The sequence below is a fragment of the Corvus cornix genome, chromosome 17 (genome assembly GCF_000738735.6).
Source record: "Corvus cornix cornix isolate S_Up_H32 chromosome 17, ASM73873v5, whole genome shotgun sequence".
In the NCBI taxonomy this organism is placed as follows: Eukaryota; Metazoa; Chordata; class Aves; order Passeriformes; family Corvidae; genus Corvus; species Corvus cornix.
The window spans coordinates 5142267-5160784 of record NC_046346.1 but is presented as its reverse complement, the minus strand read 5'-3'; the positions used below and the strand labels follow the sequence as shown (position 1 = coordinate 5160784).

General features: G+C 42.3%; 1 protein-coding gene across 23 annotated transcripts in view; it reads right to left on the bottom strand.

The window, feature by feature from the left end:
• Window positions 1-18518, bottom strand: part of FNBP1 (formin binding protein 1) — a 94659-nt gene that overhangs the window by 27570 nt on the left and 48571 nt on the right. For all 23 annotated transcript variants that reach the window (XM_039561692.1, XM_019284834.3, XM_019284835.3 and 20 more), the window contains exons 5-8: window positions 17540-17602; window positions 16630-16734; window positions 3271-3399; window positions 1390-1536 (exon numbers count right to left, since the gene is read on the bottom strand). In XM_039561692.1, the coding sequence (XP_039417626.1) occupies window positions 1390-1536; window positions 3271-3399; window positions 16630-16734; window positions 17540-17602 (444 nt within the window). The remainder of the gene's footprint in view (window positions 1-1389; window positions 1537-3270; window positions 3400-16629; window positions 16735-17539; window positions 17603-18518) is intronic.

Genomic DNA, 18518 nt, shown 5'->3' with positions numbered 1-18518 from the left:
AAAAATCCTTGCTGATATTTAGAAAAAAGAAGTCCTTATGAACATAACTGTTTCCAGACAGAACACACTAAACCCTTTGTAGCTGCTCAGACATAACTATTTTAGTTAAATACATTTTTGTCAGCACAGTGTTTACAGGAGGTCCTGGTAAATTCAGTTGTCAATGCTCAAAGTCATCATTTTCCAATGTCACACTTGTGTACGAGCCATCAATTGGACTTATTTGTGTGTAAGAATATAAAATTCACCCTGATTCAAACACCCAGCTTAAGTTTCACTGTGTTTTGCTAAGAAGGCTGGGGCAGAGTGTAGGCTGAGATGTGAATCTCCCCAGCATGGTTTCATCACGCAGCACCAAAAGCTGTACCTCAAGCAGGGTATGTTATTCAAACATGGGAATCTGTGCCCCAATTCCCCCTTTTCCCACTCAGAGAGTGATTTTCAGATTCCTGAGTTTCCTATGCTGCTCTCTGTGAGAGCAATTGCTGAACAGAGAGGAGAGGATTCATTTCAAAACTTCAGCCTCGGGCTTATGCTGCCAGTTCATAGCTCTGGGCACTGAACAGCTCAGAAAAGATTCCAGTGAAAAACATGTATGGGAAATTCAAACAGGCAGCAAGACACATGCTGTCAGCATTTGAAGCACTAACATGATCCATGAGAAAGGCTGGAAGAACAGAGGCTTCATGTAGGAAGGGAGCAGATCATTCTGCAAACCAAATAGAAAACACTTCTGCCCTTGTGGTCACTGTACATCAGGAAGCTCAACTGAAATCTTTATTAGCCTTTCTATCAGAGAGGCTTCTTTGCATCCTATGAAGGAAAATGATGTTCAGAAATCAAGATTTCCTCATTTACAGATTGCCAGCAAACCTCAAACCTGCAAAGAAATATTTTACAGAAAGATTTTGCAACAGTTCATGTAGCCAATACTTTAAATATTTTCATTATTATAAAGTTAACTGGAATGAAGACATTTCTGAAACATTCAGTTTTCTGCCTATGAGACATAGAAAGCACTTTTATAAGAATTGGTGATTAAGTATCCGAAATTATGTCCAACATCACCTTACTCTATGCAGATGCCTGCTTTTAAATAGCAGTATTTCAAAAAGTAATTATCCTAACAAAATGAGAGAATATTCCTTAAAAACATGCAAACAACAAAAATTTAAAAGTGTGGCAGGAAAGGTATTTTTGGGTGTTAAGTAGATTTGGGAAATAATCTGAGCACATCCTGCCTCAGACAAAGCAGCTTGGGGCAAGAAGCTGTTCTTTGGTTTCGTTCCGTGACTGCAGAGCACTTGTGCTGCAGCCTGGACCCAGGATTTGGGTCTCCATAAATTTGAGACCAATACTAAATATGACAACCAACAATGCAACACTTACATTCTTGTGATCCACTGCTTCTGCAGCCTTTGTTATCTCATCCAGACACTTCCCAATGATAGGGATCACTTGGCGGTCGACTTCTGCAAATGTTTTCATGGATTCACCTATCCTCACGATCCTTCTTTCCTCCATCTCCTGTATTTTCTAAAATATTACATTTCATTCAGGTCAAACATCAAGATTAACTTCACAGCTTCACCCTATTTTCCTCTCCAGCTTACATCAACTACTTTAAAACTTGGGGATTAAATATATTTTTAAGAACAAACTAGGACAGTTGTTCTCAGGAAGGCACCAAGTGATACTGTTCCCTCAAACATCAAAATGTCATTTTAAAAGTAATCTCTTTTACTCTTACTGGATTTTTTTCAATTAACTTTTTATGTTAAAAAATGCTGATTTGTCAAACTCCCAGCTTTAGACTTTTCTGAGGATTGTTCCTAAGGCTTTTAAAAGAATTTCTGAAAAAAATTCTTTCATTTTCTGTACATGTCCTGAACAATCTTGTTTTCATTCCACTGTAGAATCCAAGCAAAGATCTTCACGTGTCCCCTTCTTTTTCCTAGAAGGTGATTTTTGGTTTTCAGGGAGTCCTGTACATCATATCTTGTTCACAATGCACCATGTATTGATGTATTCATGTACAATAAAAACATCCCGTGTTGTTCACACCACAGCTTCCCAACACATGCTCCTCACTGCTCAGTGGATTCAGTTCCAGCATCTCCAGCATGTCTTTCAGGGGCCTCTCCTTTACCACGGAGGGAAACTGAATGTGGCATAATTCTATTGTGACAAATTAAAGCAGGATACAGACGGACATGAACAGGAGCAGCCTGATTCACACTGGACTGCAGGAGCAGTCAACTCAAAAATCCCCTTTGCCTTGACTGATCCACAAGCAACATCAATTCTTTACAAAACAGCTTATTTCAACATCTAAAAAAAGCCGTGGAGCTCACTGGTGCACTGATAGGGGAAAGGGCTTTAACATGGTCACCTACAGATCAGAGTGCTCATCAGCTCCAGTATTTACTTGATTCCAGGAACAGTTTATCTCAAGGCATTGGTTTGAAATACCATGAGGCAAAAGAGGAGATGTCCATTTAGCTCACAAGTTTCAGCAGTGGGCCACAAAGTGCGTGTTTGCCACGCAAATATCAGCTACTTCTCATCTGATGACAAGCATGTGACATTTCCTCCCTTGAAAAGGTGGTATTTTCCACTTCTGATGCTTATGACCCACTGCAGTGGAACAGTCATTTAGAAGTTCTGTTCCACTACATTAACCTCAATTCATTCATTCAAGCACAAACTCAGATCTTCACTCAGAATGAATCCGATGGCTTTTTTATTCTTCCTCTGCAGTCTGTCCTTAGGCACCCTAAGACACAATTAGCAGCTTGCTTAAAACCTTTTGGATTCACTGCTGCAGAATCATTGTGGTTTGCATTTAAACATCTGTGCAGCCTGATTTGAACACAGGTTATAAAGGGCTGTGGGACTTTACAGATTCAACAATGCCCAGCTGCCTCCTGCCCTGACAATGCCAGTGATGCTCTCCCTCATCCCCAGCTGCACGGACACAGGAGCTGAACAGAGAAAGATTGTGAGGACTCCAGAGACTGTCCTCATCTGTCACGACAGTTCAACGTCACCTTTCTTGCGTATTATTGATCCCTTTTTATCTAATTTAAGAAAAAGGGATAATTTATCCTACCACCTCTCAGGGTGGCAGATTGCACGTAAAATTTTCTAAGAATGACCAAAAAAAAATCACCAAAAATTAAAAGCCAGGGTCATGGAATTGACATGATGTGCAATCTGTTCTTGTCACAGGATTATGGGTTACTCTAGAGCCCTGCCAGCAACCCTTACCTGGAAGATGTTTGGTATGTGTGTGTAGTAATGCTCATGCTGCTCACTGTTGAACTTCTGTAAGGTGGAAGAATATTCAGCTTTGCTGTCTTCTGCCATCTGATGTCTCAGCTGGGCTTGCTGTCTTGCCTGAGGAAATACCAAAGGAAATTTATAATTTAGGCTACATGGAAAGCAATTGCATTGTGGTACTCCTCTTACTAGGAGCATTGGGATATGAGACTCTGAACACCAGCTTTTGGTTTACTCCTATTTTGTGAAACATTTAAGCTGCTGTGTGGACAGTGCTGCTGATCCTTTCTGGGGTTACAATGTGCTATTTCCATGAACCATTTTGCATTCCATGAACAACCTCTGTTTGAACTGCACATCAAACACCAAAACAAGTTTGCCCCTCCACCTGCTCACTGGACAGGCACCTTCCCAGTACATTCACGGACACACTTCTTGCTCCCCTTATGCCCTGGTAAATGCCACCTGCTTTCCTCTAATGAGCTGCTTCCTTGTTGGCAAGCAGGGTTTTCTGGGGAAAGGGAAGTGAGAAAAAACCCCAACAGCTTTGTCTCATTTTAGCAACATAATAATGACAAAACTTCTTAACTCTGTGTGCTCTGCAGAGCCCTTTTCTCCACGCTCCTCAAACAGCACTGGCATGAAGCACACAAGGAAAGGGGAGCCTGAGCAGCAGCTGAGATGCCTCCCTTACTATTTTTACCCACACAGATGATTTGCTTTGCTACCCAACATAGCAGAGCACTGGGCAATTAATCTCACTTCTTTCCCTAGAATAATCTGTCCCCAAGTGACCCTTTCACGTTTTCAGATTCCTCCCCTTACAGTTCTGTTCCCAAGGCCTTCTGTTACCTGTTTCATTGCCCAATATGATTCCCTTACTGCCTCTCCCATCTGTCTGGTTTAGATCCCTTTTCCTTCCTTGCCGTTGGCCTTCACAGAGCAGCTCTTTCTTCTCTTTCCTTCCTACATTCCCTACGCCTTCCCTCCCTGTCCTGCTCCCCTCATTGAAGCTCCCCCTCCCTGGTTGGAGCTCTGCTGCTCAATTTCTGAATAATTCTGTAAGACAAGGCAGAGAAATGCTGCTTTTAAATCCACGTTTCAGGGGACATAACACAGCAAAGAATTTCAGCACATTTTAAGTGGGCTTCCATTAAAACCAGCTCAGAACAGGGGGGGCTATTCTTTGAACTGTTCCAAGCAGACAATAGTTTCCTGACAATAAATCCATGGAATACCAAATAATGGAACGTTTCTGTAATCATAACTGGAAGGTAACGAATTCTGCCAGGAGGTTTCAAATCTCAATTTGTAAAGAAGTACCCTTCCCCCACATTTGTCAAGTTTGCACATCTCACCTAATAATTTATTTCACCTCAATTCAGATATTGCTTCTGCAGTCGACTGTAGGTATTTCACAGATCCCCTTAACATTCTTTCTACAGAAATAATTCGAGCAGAATGAGGAGATTCTGGGCACTAAGTGCATCACAGGAGATGAAACAGTAGCATCAAATGGAGAAGAATGTGACTATAACCAAATAAGTGAATCCAATAAAAGACTTTCAGCTTTGCTTGTTCCCAGGAGTTTTAACTGTCCACTAACTCCTGCAAAGGATGAGTGCCTAACTCCAGAAAATTCACCTCCTGCAATCGAATTCCAAGAAGCCACATCAATCATTTCCCTGCCCAAGTGCTATAAAGCTTATTAAACTTCACCATCCACACATTCACATACAGCTACATTAAATAAGAGTGGAAAACAATATATCCTTGTGCCACAAACACAAATTTACCAGGAAAACAAAGTCAGCCATGGAAAGGCAGGCAGCTGTAAGAGTGGTTCACACTCGTCTCCCAAGCCCTTCCTCACATCCCAGCTGCTGCAGATCAATATCCATTTGTGAAGCCCATTCTCCTCATCTACCTAAGAGCAACCCATTGTCTGAGCTGACTTTACACCAGCCCCACTCCCACTCATACAGCTGCCTCTCTCTTTCTTTTTTTAAAAATAATTTAAAATAATGCAACTCAGGAATTTGTCCCTTGACTCTATTGTTAAAGAAGAAAAACAAGAAATCCATTATTACACATTTCCAGGCAGACCCAGCAAGCATTAAAGCCATCAGAGTTCATTTTCATGAGCAAACTTATTGGCTGGATATGACAAAGTAACTCTGAGCTAAATGTATACAAGAGTAGACACTCAATTTCCAAAATGATCTTAACTGGTCCCAAATAAGAGGGGGCAGCAGATGAGTAAATAAAACTGGGTGCATTCCAAAACCAGACATTTTTGCATGAGAGCCCTAGTGATGCTTTGTTTCTCTTGGCCATTTAATACATTTGGCAAGCTTCAAACTGTTTAAATATCTTTCCAGTGAGGTATTTGGATCTTAAAATAAAATATTTTTTTTAATCTAGATTTTTTTTTTATTACTTCATTTCATATGTCACTTCCTCTAACATCATCACTTCTAGTACTAACAAAATTGTACTTTATAGTGAGACTCCTGAACTCTGTTGAAGCACAGAATGATAAAAACCAGTCAATGATGTTAAGTTTCACATTCACAGTAATGGATGCAGTAGCCCAGAACTGCAGGGAGTCACAGAAGCTATTTCAGGAGTAATTTATAGCCGGGCTTTACAGAAAATCAAGTTTTGCCTTCTTTACTGCTCACTTGTGCATGCAAACAGCTTCAGGAAAGGTTTTTTGGGGGCTTCTTAGAGTTAATGTTAAAAGATTTGCTCTGAACAGTATTTCCAGGAGGAAAGGCTTTGGAATAATTAGGGTCTGGAAAACCAGATGATGACTTCAGACATAGGAGAACAATACTGGGATGCAGCTTTCAGTCAACGCATCCTCTCCTTTAATTGGGCAGGGATGAACGAGCAGGGGCTCAGTTTCCAGCCCATATGTGAAACACGATCCGCCTCTACAGACTGACAGATTGCTCAGTTGTAAAGAGGTGTCAGGGCCAGGGACTCTGAATGCAGCAAAAAATCCCCTCTTCAAAGGAAGAAAGGATGAGGTCACCTTTCAGCACCACAGAAAAGCAAAAACGGTACGTACACCAGAGGGTTTGTGGGGAGAACAGCAGCATTTTGCTTCCAAAATGCCTGGCACTGCAAAAGAGACACAGATTGCACACATCTCCCACCCCAAACATACCTTTGTAACAGTGTTTTGCCCCAAAATAAATGTGTGCAGAGCACACAGGCATTGCTTCATCCCTGAAGTCTGGCTTTGTCAAGGCAGCTCTTGTCTGAACTCATGTGGCAGCACCACAACCAAAAGGTCACATTTGTCCATGCTCATCTCATCCAGAAAAAGTGCTCCCAAAAATGAATGACAGCCCAGGACCAGCAGCACCACCAACTTTGTAGGGAGCATAGAGGTAAGCTTTGGGTTCCCACTGCCACTGCAATCAGATCTGAGCACAGGGGAGAGATTCTATAGCTCTGAGAGAACACTCGAGGTAAAGGAGCACAGCTCTGATAGACTGAACCAGGTAACAGCTCACTGGCAGCAGGTAAGGCTTATTACACGTGACCTTCTCTCTCAGCATCTATACAGAAGTGCCATTAAATACAATCAAAGCCAATCCTTTTCCCTTCCTTTAGCCAGCCTTGCTGGTGCATGGGGAAGGATGCAGAACAGTAGCTAACTGCAGAGCGGTATTAACTTGCAAAGTGCTGATTTCTGTGGCTTTCTTCAGTACTTTAAATATTTTTTTAAAAATCAGGCCTCAGCAGCACACATACCTTAGGTGAAAAACAAACTGTATTCAATGGCCATATGAGCTGGCAACACACACTGTGGCATCTCTCTCGAGGTAGCAGGAAGAGCACTAACATTGTTCCCTCAAGATGATTTTAACTACATTTCCTGCAGATTTTCTTCTTAACAACTGAGTTGCAAAACACCTGACTCTCAAATAACAACGAGTTAGTTCAGATAAATGACTCTGCCAGGAGCTCAGAGATGCAAGAAAGGAGATGCCAGAGTGGGACACTGATGCACTTGAATCTAACTTGACTGAAATATTTATGGGGGTATTTCCTTCCCCTTTAAAACAAAAGATTAGAAGAAAGTTAACCCTGCAAACCTTTGAAATAACTTGTGTTAGAGAGACATATTCAGTCTGAGCCTTCTTATCACCTGCTTGAAACCACCTGCAGTTTATCAATATGATACAACTTCTGCAATCAGTGCAGAGTGGAATGAGACCAAAAAATTACAGACAAGGGAACTTATCCATAACCCTTGCAAACATGCAACACTAGTAAAGCTTTATATATTGATCTGAATTAAATCAGTCCTAATACATTATGCCTTTGAACAGGAAAACTGAACAGAGAAAGGGAATATGGACATCTTTATGATGGGCACTGTCAACCCTGAAAGGGTAAGAAAACTTTAGCAAACTGCTACACTTTACATGCAGGCTCTTAGAGAATTAAATACATTTATTTATATTGTCACATACACCTTCTCCCCCAAGCCTCCTTTGATAGGAAATGCAACTTGTGATGAAGTATAGGAGAAATTTTTAAAAACCAAGTACACTTTCTGCCATTTTGGTCTCCAATGCAGAAAAGAATGAGAATATTTTGCTGAGAACAATTTTCTGAGACACATTCCAGAAACAGCAAGAGGGTCAATAGACACACTGTCTTCTGGGTTTACACAGACAAAAAATGCAGCTCCTCAGGGCTGTTATGGTGGGAGTGATACGAATAACTGAAAAGGGCAGAAAAAAACTTTGGCTGCTATTCAGCTGGTCCACACTAAGTGGAACAGTTCAACTCCTCAGCAGTTGCTCTTGTCCAGAATGGCAGAGTTTCCAGTCAAAACTTTGGTGTCACTTTATTTCTTCTTTTTTTTCTCCCATTCTGCACCCCCTCTTTTCTTTCAAACTCAGACAGCATGTGAGATGCATCACTGCCAGGCCACTGCCTGCCAAAACAGATCTGTCTTTGGCAAATCTGAGATCAGACTAAAATGCAAACACCAAAAAATCACCCCTGCCCCCTCCACTCAACTACCCAATCCCTTCAAAATAGCTTAATGATAAAGGCAGACTGAGAAATACTTCACCAATTTCAGAAATGCTTTCAGATTTTTCAGCTCCAGGCTCTGGCCCTCCCTCCATGGCTGCTCTTCGACCACCGGGCACCGTCACCAGGGCACCCAGAGCCTCCTGGGAGCAGCAGCACTGGCAGCGTGTGCAGGATCATTAATAACAGTGGGCATCCTGCCACAGACTTCAAAACACGGCCAGGGCTCCAGGCTCAGATTTATACAGCCTCCAAATCAAGCTCCACTGTTTACTGTTTTACAATAACTACTTGGGTCTCTCTGAACTGGCAAGCGGAGAAAGGATTTGAAATTTGCTTTCCCAAAAGCAAAAAAAAAAAAAGGGTAGAATGGTGGGTGCAAAACAACAGCAGGGAAAGAAACGAAAAGAAAAATCCTTTCTTTTAACACTTGAAGAGGTAGAGGAAAAATCTGAGACTCTGTGAATCCCTGAAATCCTTTGGCTGAATAGAATACAGAAATGAGCAAACCACTGACAGAGGATGGAAAATCTTCCTCACCACATCTCAGGAATTGTTATCTAGTGCAGTCTCACTGCACACAATTCTGCCAGAATTCAGAAACTCACATTAACAAAAGATATCCCCAAAAAACACAGTCCTGCTGAAGCTCTAACAACAGAGATGGACTAAATTAATTAAGAAGATCAGCACAGCAGCACCTCTCAGCGCACTGCTCCAAGGCCCTAGGGAATAACTGTGCCTCAGATCCAAAAGTTTATCGCCTTGCACTGCCATTGCCATGTCATGAACACTAAATAACCAAATTCTCTGGATGACTGAACCATGAATCCCTGCAAACACGCAGGAGTTTTCCACATGGCTCGGAGAGATGCAGTTCCACAAGGATATCTGGCAAGTCTAATTCATTATAAAAGAAGGATAATCTCTGTGGATGGAAGGTTACGAGGATTTGATGGAGGAGTGTCCCATTCCACTATAAAGGGGGAAGCCGGGAAGGATTCTTTTGATAGGTTTTTCTGATGAAAAATCAAGCACTAACATGGCAATATTACATCTGAAAACAGTTTATTGAAATAAAATAAAAAAACCAAACAAACAACAACAAAAAAGAAACCTAAGTATTCCTATTAAAGAAAAGGTGGGGGAAAGAACAGGAAAAAGGAGCAGAGAGAGGAGAGAGAGAGAGAGAGAGAAGAAACAGAGGGGGAAAGAAACAGAAGGCCACCTCGTGGTGTTGTGGCTGGTTGCTTTTATGTGCCCCCAAAATTTTCCCCCAATTTGGCTTTGTGGACCCGTCTTGGGTGGGCATTTTTTGTGGGCATCCAGGTACTTGTCTTCACCAGCAAGTGTGTGTGTGTGTGTGTGTGTGTGTGTGTGTGGAGGGGGTGCTCACAGTCTCATCTCTGCCCTGACTGGCTGCCAGGCGAGCCTTCTCTGGGCACAGGGCAACACAGTTTTTTATAAGAATTTTCTTCACCTGATTTGTGACATATGTTGAGGGATATATATTGGTCCCTCTCAAGGAGGTAACAAGAAAAGATGTATTTGGAGCACTGGCCGACAATGTTTAAATGATTTCTGTTTAGTTGTACTACATAAGCAATTAAACTCTGCTGTGTATAAATCTGGGTATTGAATATAAATAATGGAAATTATTTCTTGAATATAAATAATGGAAATTTCAGGACTGGGTAATAGATTGCTTAGCTCATACTTGGAATACTGGGCACGGTTCTAGTCCTCTCTCTCCAAGAAAGAATTTACAAACACAGCCAACACAGAAGGGACAGTCAGGGTTGAAAAAGTTACCAGCATGAATTTTGTAGCCCTGAAGACTGACTTTATGGGTAAAATACACGACTTTGTCTCTTGGAGAGGTGAATTCGTCTGAGTGACCAGGGTGATGCTGATGCTGAGCTGCAGCAACAAGGGCTCTCCCAGCAGAGATAAAGTCATTGTCACACTCTACTCAGCATTTGTCAGGCCACGCCTGGAATATTGTGTTCAGTGGTCCCCAGTTATCAAAAAAGAATACCTGAACAGACTGGAAAAGGTCCAGAAAGGCCACAAAGATGATCCAAGACAGGGAAGCTGTCATGTGAGGAAAGGCTGAGAGACACCTGGGTTAGGTCAGCCTTGAGAAAAGAAGGCTTAGGGTACCTTGTCACTGTGTTCCAGTATTTAAAGGGTGCCTACAGAGAAGATGGAGATTGTACAAGAAGTCACATGGAAAAGACAAGGGGTACTGGGTACAAGTTACCCCTGGGGAGATCCCAACTGGACACCAGGGGACAATTTTTCACAGTGAGAACAATGAGCCATTGGAATTATTTCCCCAGGGAAATGGTGGAATCCCCAACACGGGACACAATTCAGCTGAAAGGGTTCTGGGCCATCTTGTCTAGACTATGCTTTTGCCAAGGAACACTGGGCCAGACCATCCTTCAATTCCCTTCCAACCTGGTATTCTACGATTCACTGAAACTGAACAGCTTACAAACTAAATTATCTAAATTCTCAGGCCTTACTTCTCACACAGGTGAAAAGATCTGTTCCAATGTTTTGACAGAAAAAGGATGACTATAAAGAAGCTTTCCAACTGTACAGCATGAACTAATTGCTTTGCATTAGCTTAGAACACCAGTTCTATTGCTCTGGTGATTCAAACTGCATTTGATTCTTAATTCAGAAGTCGTTCTTAAGCCTCCCCTTCATACCCCCTTTCCTTCCCTTTAGCAATCACCTCCCAAAAGAGTTGTATTGTTACAAAACTCAGTTAAATTGCCATGTAGAGCACTGCTGCAGAGGAGCACTGCTAAGAGGAAATTTAGGTTCAGCTGGATTTCCTTGTCTTGCACTAAAACTGGCTCATGATCTGCTCTTTGATCTCTTATCACCCAACACAGGTTATGTATAGGGTACATATGGAGATTTATTAAGTTCCCCAGACACTCCTGCTGGAGTCATTAACTCTCTATTGAGTAGAAATCGACCCTCTTAAATTAGTCATGATTCCAAAAGGGAAACAGCTGCTCTGCATGGAGCATCAGGGATGGCAGGTTATAAACAAGGCTTACTCTTCCAGAAATGCAAATTGCTCTCCTGAGGGACTCCCTGTGTTCACACACTGCATCATCCTTTAGGAAGGAAGCAGTTCAGGAAGGAGACTGGGGTCTCATAACCCAGAGAAATAACATTAAATCACATTACCCAGCATTTGAATTGATGGGAAATCCGACACACATCACAAGCAAAGAGACAGAAATTTAGCCTGTTCCATCTGTGGAGCAAGAGAAGCAGCTGCCTACTCAACATACTAAAGACTCACCACCACACAGGGAAAATCTTCTGCAGCATCAAACTCTCCAACAAAAAATGCACAGGCCAGGCCCTCCTGCACCATGCTGAGGACTGGGCCTTGCACACCTCACCTGCATATTTCACCTTGATGCTGCTGCTGTATCTCTATAAATTCGCAGCAAAGAAGAGGAAAAGCAAAGCCTCTGGAACCACTCACTGCAGTATTAATAACACAAGCACTGTAAATCTTCCAACACCACCTTTGCATAGCACTAGATTTTCTAAAATGCTGGTACACTCATTGTGCCAGTGTGTGCTTTGATGTGGACAGGAGAGGGAAAAGATACGAGTTGCACCATCACAGAGCAGATGACTTGGCATCTCCTGAAAAATTAGGCCTATGAAGTAGTTACAGTCTGCAGAAGGCAGATACCCACAACCTGGGGTTATAGTGAAGTTTACTGCTGACAGACTTTGGTGACAAAACCTCAGGGGGATGTGGCAACAGCAGAGCCCTGAGTTGGAGATGTTCCTCCAGGTTAGTCTGGGGAGTGTTGGTGATTGCATCTGGCTCTGCTGTGACTTGACTGCTGAAACACCCACCTAAGATGTTTCCAGAGCCCAAAAATAGCTATTACACCCCTCACTGTAAGGATGTGTAAGCTCCCAGTGAAGGGATTTGTGTTCCACAGCACAGCAGAGCAGAGGCTGGAAAAGCAGTTACCACCTGACAGCACCACTGAGCACACAGGAAGATCAGCTAAACCCAGTTTCCAGTTAGCAGGATTTCTACACCTACGTTCTGTCAGACTTTGCCCATGATTCAGCTCATGGCTACCCCAAGCCATCCTAAGTGTGTCTTCTGTGGATAAGGAGGGCGACAGACTCTGTACTTTGTGCAGAAATTCAGCACCCAGGTAACGTGGCACAAGAAAAGAGAAAATGAAACCTCAAATACAAAACCTCAGTATCTCTCCACATTTATATTTAGAGACTAGAAAACTAACATCATGGTGATATTGCATGTTAAGGCTTTATGCAAATCTGAAGCTATTCTGGGTCTCCAAAACATCCTGGATATTACAGACATAACATGAAGGTTGCTGAGCACTGGGGAAAGCTCCTAGAGATTTCAGTAAACTTGAGATCACTCCCATTTCCCTCAGTTTTTCTACTTCAAAACCAAAGGCAAATACATCTAAAGTTCCTAAGTATCTCAGCTTATTGCCTAAAGTCAACATATGACTGTGTTCCTCTTCAGCCAAGGGACAGATCCTGCCTGACACCAAGTACTTCAAATCACTCTCCTCCCCACAACTGCTGAGCAGATCAAGAGGCAAACCCTTCCCATGGTTGGCCTCAGCCACTTCCTCTTTAAAATCAGATTCTGAAAAGCCGACCTTGAAAAGAAGCCCTTAGAAAAGCCAGTTGATTTTTTAATTTTAATACAAGAAGTCTGCAAAGGCACCACTGGGTACCACATTATCCCATAAAGATGTCAGCTTTTTAGTGATTGCAGCTCTGAAGAGAAGGCAGAAACAATAGAGCTCTGCCTTATATGTACAGTGGCTCCGTGCTGGCGACAGAGACCATTTCCCCAAATGGTCAAAAAATTGAAGCAGCTCCTCTGTGGTTTTTGAAAGAGAAGAGCTTTAAAGCACACAACCCACTGAGATCCAAATGAAATAAAGCTTTCAGTGATACCTACAAGGCTTTCTGGAAGCAGCATCAGCATGTTGCAGCGTGTATTTAGTTTATAAGGATATTTTCACAGACAGTGAGCTTCCTGCCCTGGCTTTGCTACACTGCATTTTGTGGCGACACAAACATCTCTGCAAACTTTGGCTGCTGGTGGTTTAGAGGCTCAGTGCAAACAGGGAAGGGAGTTCAGGTGCCCTGCTCCACTCTCCCTCTATTCCTGCAGACTGTGATCATTGCAGAGACTGAACACAGCTTCTGCTCCATGTTCCTACTACCAAAAAAGGAGCTGAGAGGAAACGAAGCCAAACACTCCTCTCTCCAAGATCAGCTACCAGGCTTCTGGTTGGCAAGGTGATGGAGCCCATCCTGGTCACAGAAGAGGCAGAGAAGGGACGTGCCCTTCACGTACCCGGTCCTACAGATCGAATGTGGACCTTGATACATGATGCCCAACTCCACATCCAGCCCTGCCTTTAAGCACACACCTGAGGCCCTTTGCCAAGCAGTCCTGGAGAAATAAGGAGGAAAGTGACCCTTATTCTGCTTCTCTGCCACTATTCTGGTTACTTAATGCTCCCACACTGTAATACCTTGGGCAGGGGATAAGTGCTGGTAGATGGAAGCTCTGGCACAGAATTTCCTGCTGCAGTTGTCAAAGGCTACAATGACTTGAAAGGATGAAGAGATGTGAACATTTCAGAGCCTCACACAGTTTAGCATTAGGGAACTGCACTGGATTCTCTTCTGACTGCATGTGTCATTGTGATCACTGCAGAATTTTAATTCCATTAATGCCATCCACTCTATCATGTGTGATGCAAAAAACAGCTCCTGTGTCTGCTCATATTGGCAGGTACAAGCTGAAGCAGCTAAGGTGTCAATCTCAAGCCAAAGAAATGAGGGCAACCAGCCCCACTGCTTGAGGAGCACCTTGTCCTGCCAAAGGGAAGAGCTCTGACACAGCCAAACTGCCTGTTCTCCTGGCCAGGTGGATTTCTGGGAGCTTTTGGGAATAGGAGTGCAGCATAGGCATAAGGGGCAAGAGAAATCAGAAGTGCTGCAGTAGAAAGAGGAGGGTAAAGTCACCCTACTGCTTCATTTGGAGCTGAGCAGCTCCTGCATCCCCCTGGAGTGAGTCAGGGAGAGCAGCAGCGCTGGTGAAACAATATCCCATTCTGCACTGGGAGTTATGCAAGAGCCTCCCAGTCACACGGGCAGAGTGGAGCAAAGAAAGGGCATTATTCACAGCCTGACATGGATGAACCCAGTTTAACACATGCACTTGGAAAACACTGTTCTCTCTGTTCAGTAATATTATTTCACATTCCACTCATTTTGATAACCTTTTCCTTCTCCCATCTACTCTGTTGACTGCCTGGAAAGTGGAGTAATGCCTTCTCCTGAGAGCTGCCAACATGCATAACTAACAGATTTTTCTTTCAAGATACCACTGAGTCTCATTTTGCAATAAATAATTTACAAATTAATACAATAAAAAGCTAAAGGAATTTAAAAGGGAAGCCTCTCTGCTTCACTCGACAGGGAAAGAGCACCAGGGTAGGAAATTGCTTCCCAGAATTTACCTAACACGTTTAAATTGATATATCACCAATATGGCACCTTTTACTCTGACCAGAAAAGGCCAGCCTTAGAAAGGGATGTAGAAATAAGGAGTTTCAGTCCCCTATTTCAAACAGTAAGTCATGTCTTTGTATCCCTTTGACATGACCTCAGCTTTGGAACAAAATCTAGGGCAAGCCCTAATTTTATCTATGAAAGAAGTATTCTAAAATCACTTTATACAGATAAAGCAGAGATGATCCCTCTCTGTTAGAAAAATCCACATGTGGTTCCACATCTTTAACAATCTGTACAGGCATTCATCTGTCGAGTGCCCTGGCAAATCCAGAAGGCAACAAAGGATCAAATCTACATGGTGAATTTGCAACTAAGAGCCAAGCAAATTACAAGACCACAGAGGTATTTTGTCCTTTGATATGCAATAGCACTTGGGGGAAATTTTCTGAGTTTGTTTTTGATTTACTGTCCTAATTCCTAACAGCACCCTCAATGCTATCTGCCACGCAACGTCCTGATGCTCAGCATACCAGAAATGTGAGATCCCACAGAGGTAAAGGGAAATTTATATTTCATATCTTCACAGGACTGAAGTAACTAAAAACAGAATGAAGCAGACCTCTTGAGAAGCAAAACCTACATTTTACAAGGAGACCTCAGACTAGAAAGATTTCTTACCTATAATTCACTTTCTTTTCCTGTCCCTGCAACAAAACGTTCAGTATATTTTAAGCTTCAGCTTTTACATTTTCCTTTCTCTTTTGGTTGCCTTTTCAAAAGTTCTGGCTATTTTGTGCCTGTCTGACTGAAACTCCAGGAGGACAAAACTGTCCTTACACATTGTAATGTGGTGTTTCTGATCTACATTAGTGCATCTTCTGAGCAAATGTGTAACTCCAAAAACAGAAGCAATTTAAAACATTTTCTTCCTCTTCATTGCTTCCTTAAGTTACAGGTACTGGACTTGGACCAGTAAAATTTAAACTTTAAGGATCCTTCCACACATCCAATTTTGAATCAAACTGAAGAAAGAAAGTATTTCCAGACAGATGTGCTGAAGCAGGACTGGATATTTAAAATGAAGCATTAGTTCAACAACTTCACTGAGTGGGGATCATTGTAAAAAAAGCCACAAATGACTCTGCAACCAGCCAGCAACTGAGAAAATAAAAGCCTTGTGCCATCTGTGACAAGCATGGATTCCAGGATTCTGCATCACGTGGAAAGCTGTCCTGCTCTAAACCTACAACTATGAAAAACAATTCTGGTAATACTTCACTGCATCCAGTGACATTGGGAAATCTTTGAAGTGCTGCTCAAAGGGCAGGAAGTTTGGTTCTACCTGGATCACAGAGGGAATGAAAATGTGTGGAAAACGCAAGCAGCCCTCAGGGAGCCCTCACAAGCCTGACTGTCACAGAACCTGGGGTGTTAATTAAAACTGAGCTTGCATAAACTCCTTTAGAGCCATATCAGCTCTGTTAAACTCAGATATCACCTACTAAAAAAACCAACTTGACTGTATCTGTTTAGAGTTTTTACATAAACAAAGGTTTCTGCAGAGATCTCCCTGTTTTTAATTAACCTACAGACTGACTGAAATAAGGCATTAAGCCTCAGGGCTTATCCTACCAGTAGGATTGAGGAAGTAAACCTATCACATCCATGTTTACAAACAGTCTCTCCACCCTCCAAGCTCACCTTTTCAACATCTGCTTTTGTCACGTTGATGTCAGCATCCATTTTCTCAAAATACTGCTGTGCTCGATCAGCTTCTTTGCAGTCACGTTCAAACCGCCTTTTACTCTGAAAAGAAAAACCAGAAACCCTCATTATGGAAAGCAAAAGATACCAAAATCTACCTAAAATTCATGCCTGTCACTAAAACAATCTGTTGTAACAACTGAAGGATTTTTAGGCTCTCTTGTTTACACTGGAATACATTTCAATATTAATGAACTTCCAAAAACTGAGTTACCAGAGACACATTTTTTCTTCCATTATCCAGGCTGCTCATATTTCAGTATTTTTCCCTTTTACGATCACTTCCACTCTTGAATCCCTCTCTTCCAACACTTAACCCCTTCATTTTTGTAAATTAACAAGGGAGTTACTAAGATGAACAGATTTGCAAGTAGGACTTTTGGTTATTGGTAGCCCCTTTCTATCCTCTCCTGTACTTAGAGTCTCACCGTTCACTCAACGCATCAATGACAATTCCAATGTATTTACTTTTGAGAAGCAGCACCTCACTCAAGAGACGGTCCTGCTCAATTTATTCACACATTATGAAGCTGTTCAGCTTTCAGTGGAGTATCTGATCAGGACCCTTAGGGACTCTGCAGTTTCAGCAATGCTTAGCACACTTTTCAAGTCATATCAAATGAAATGCTGCTCATGATAGACAAAGAGCCCACAGAAGCCTAATGTTCTGTTAAAACAGACCTTTTCAGGACTATGACTGTATTTAAGACAGCAGAGTTTTAAAAATCCCATCTCTACAACTTTTATCCATATACCTTTCTTTTTCCAAAGAAAATGTTTGAAACCATCTCTTTGAAAACAATATATAAATGACTTAAAGGTCACGTCTGAGGAATTTGCCACTTACTGCTTCAAGTTGTTTCCAGCAAGTTTCAATGTGTTGTTGTGCCTTTCTGCCATCATGGAAGTGCTGTTTAGAAAAAGAAAAGAGAAAGAAAACATTTTGAACAACAAAAGAACAAACAGTCAAGTATGTTGAAGAAAAAACCCAAGCAGAAATCATTCTGACAGCTGTGTTCTGCAAGGCTGGCGAATTGAGCAGGTGTGTGATGACTATCTAATGTCTCAGCAGGCTGCAGATGGATATTTGCATCAATTATAGTGGTTAGTTTGACTAAGACTAATTAATCCCTTTAGCAATTCTACCTTGTATTGTTCACTGTATCTCATAATTATTGGTTTCTCGTATCATGAGATCTGAAGCACTTTTATCTGACGAGTATTTCTTTGGTGACAGACTGAACACTAGCTCTAAATTAAAATTTCTCTCTACATGGAATTTACCAAGACACACTTGATTGGCACACTCTAACAACTGATATTTGTCCTGATTTTCATTCAGACTCAACAAAAAACCCCTCTTCTTCCTAGTTACTGGCTGCGAGTGCAAGGCCAGCTGCTCCTTCCTCTCGAGAGGTTTTTGGTGCTGTGTGTCCCTCCAGAATCCCTCCTCTGTCACACGCTGGGGGTGAGTGTGTGTTCACAGGGTGAGGTGTAACAGAAGTTTTAAATTGAGATGTCAGCTAAACAACAGGGAACTCCTCTCCTGGCATGCCTTTTGGAACAAGGCTCTTAACTGCAGTTGGTTTAAATAACAGTTCTTAGCCCTTACACAACGCTCTTTGTCAAAGAATCTAATATAGATTAGATTTTTTCCCTCTGCAGAATCACTGAATGGTTTGGGTGGGAAGGGACTTCAAAGACCACCTTGTTCCAACCCCCTGCCATGGGCAGGGACACCTTCCAGTATCCCACGCTGCTCCAAGTCCAGTCCAAGCTGGCTTGAACATTTCCAGGGATGGGGCAGCCACAGCTTCTCTGGACAA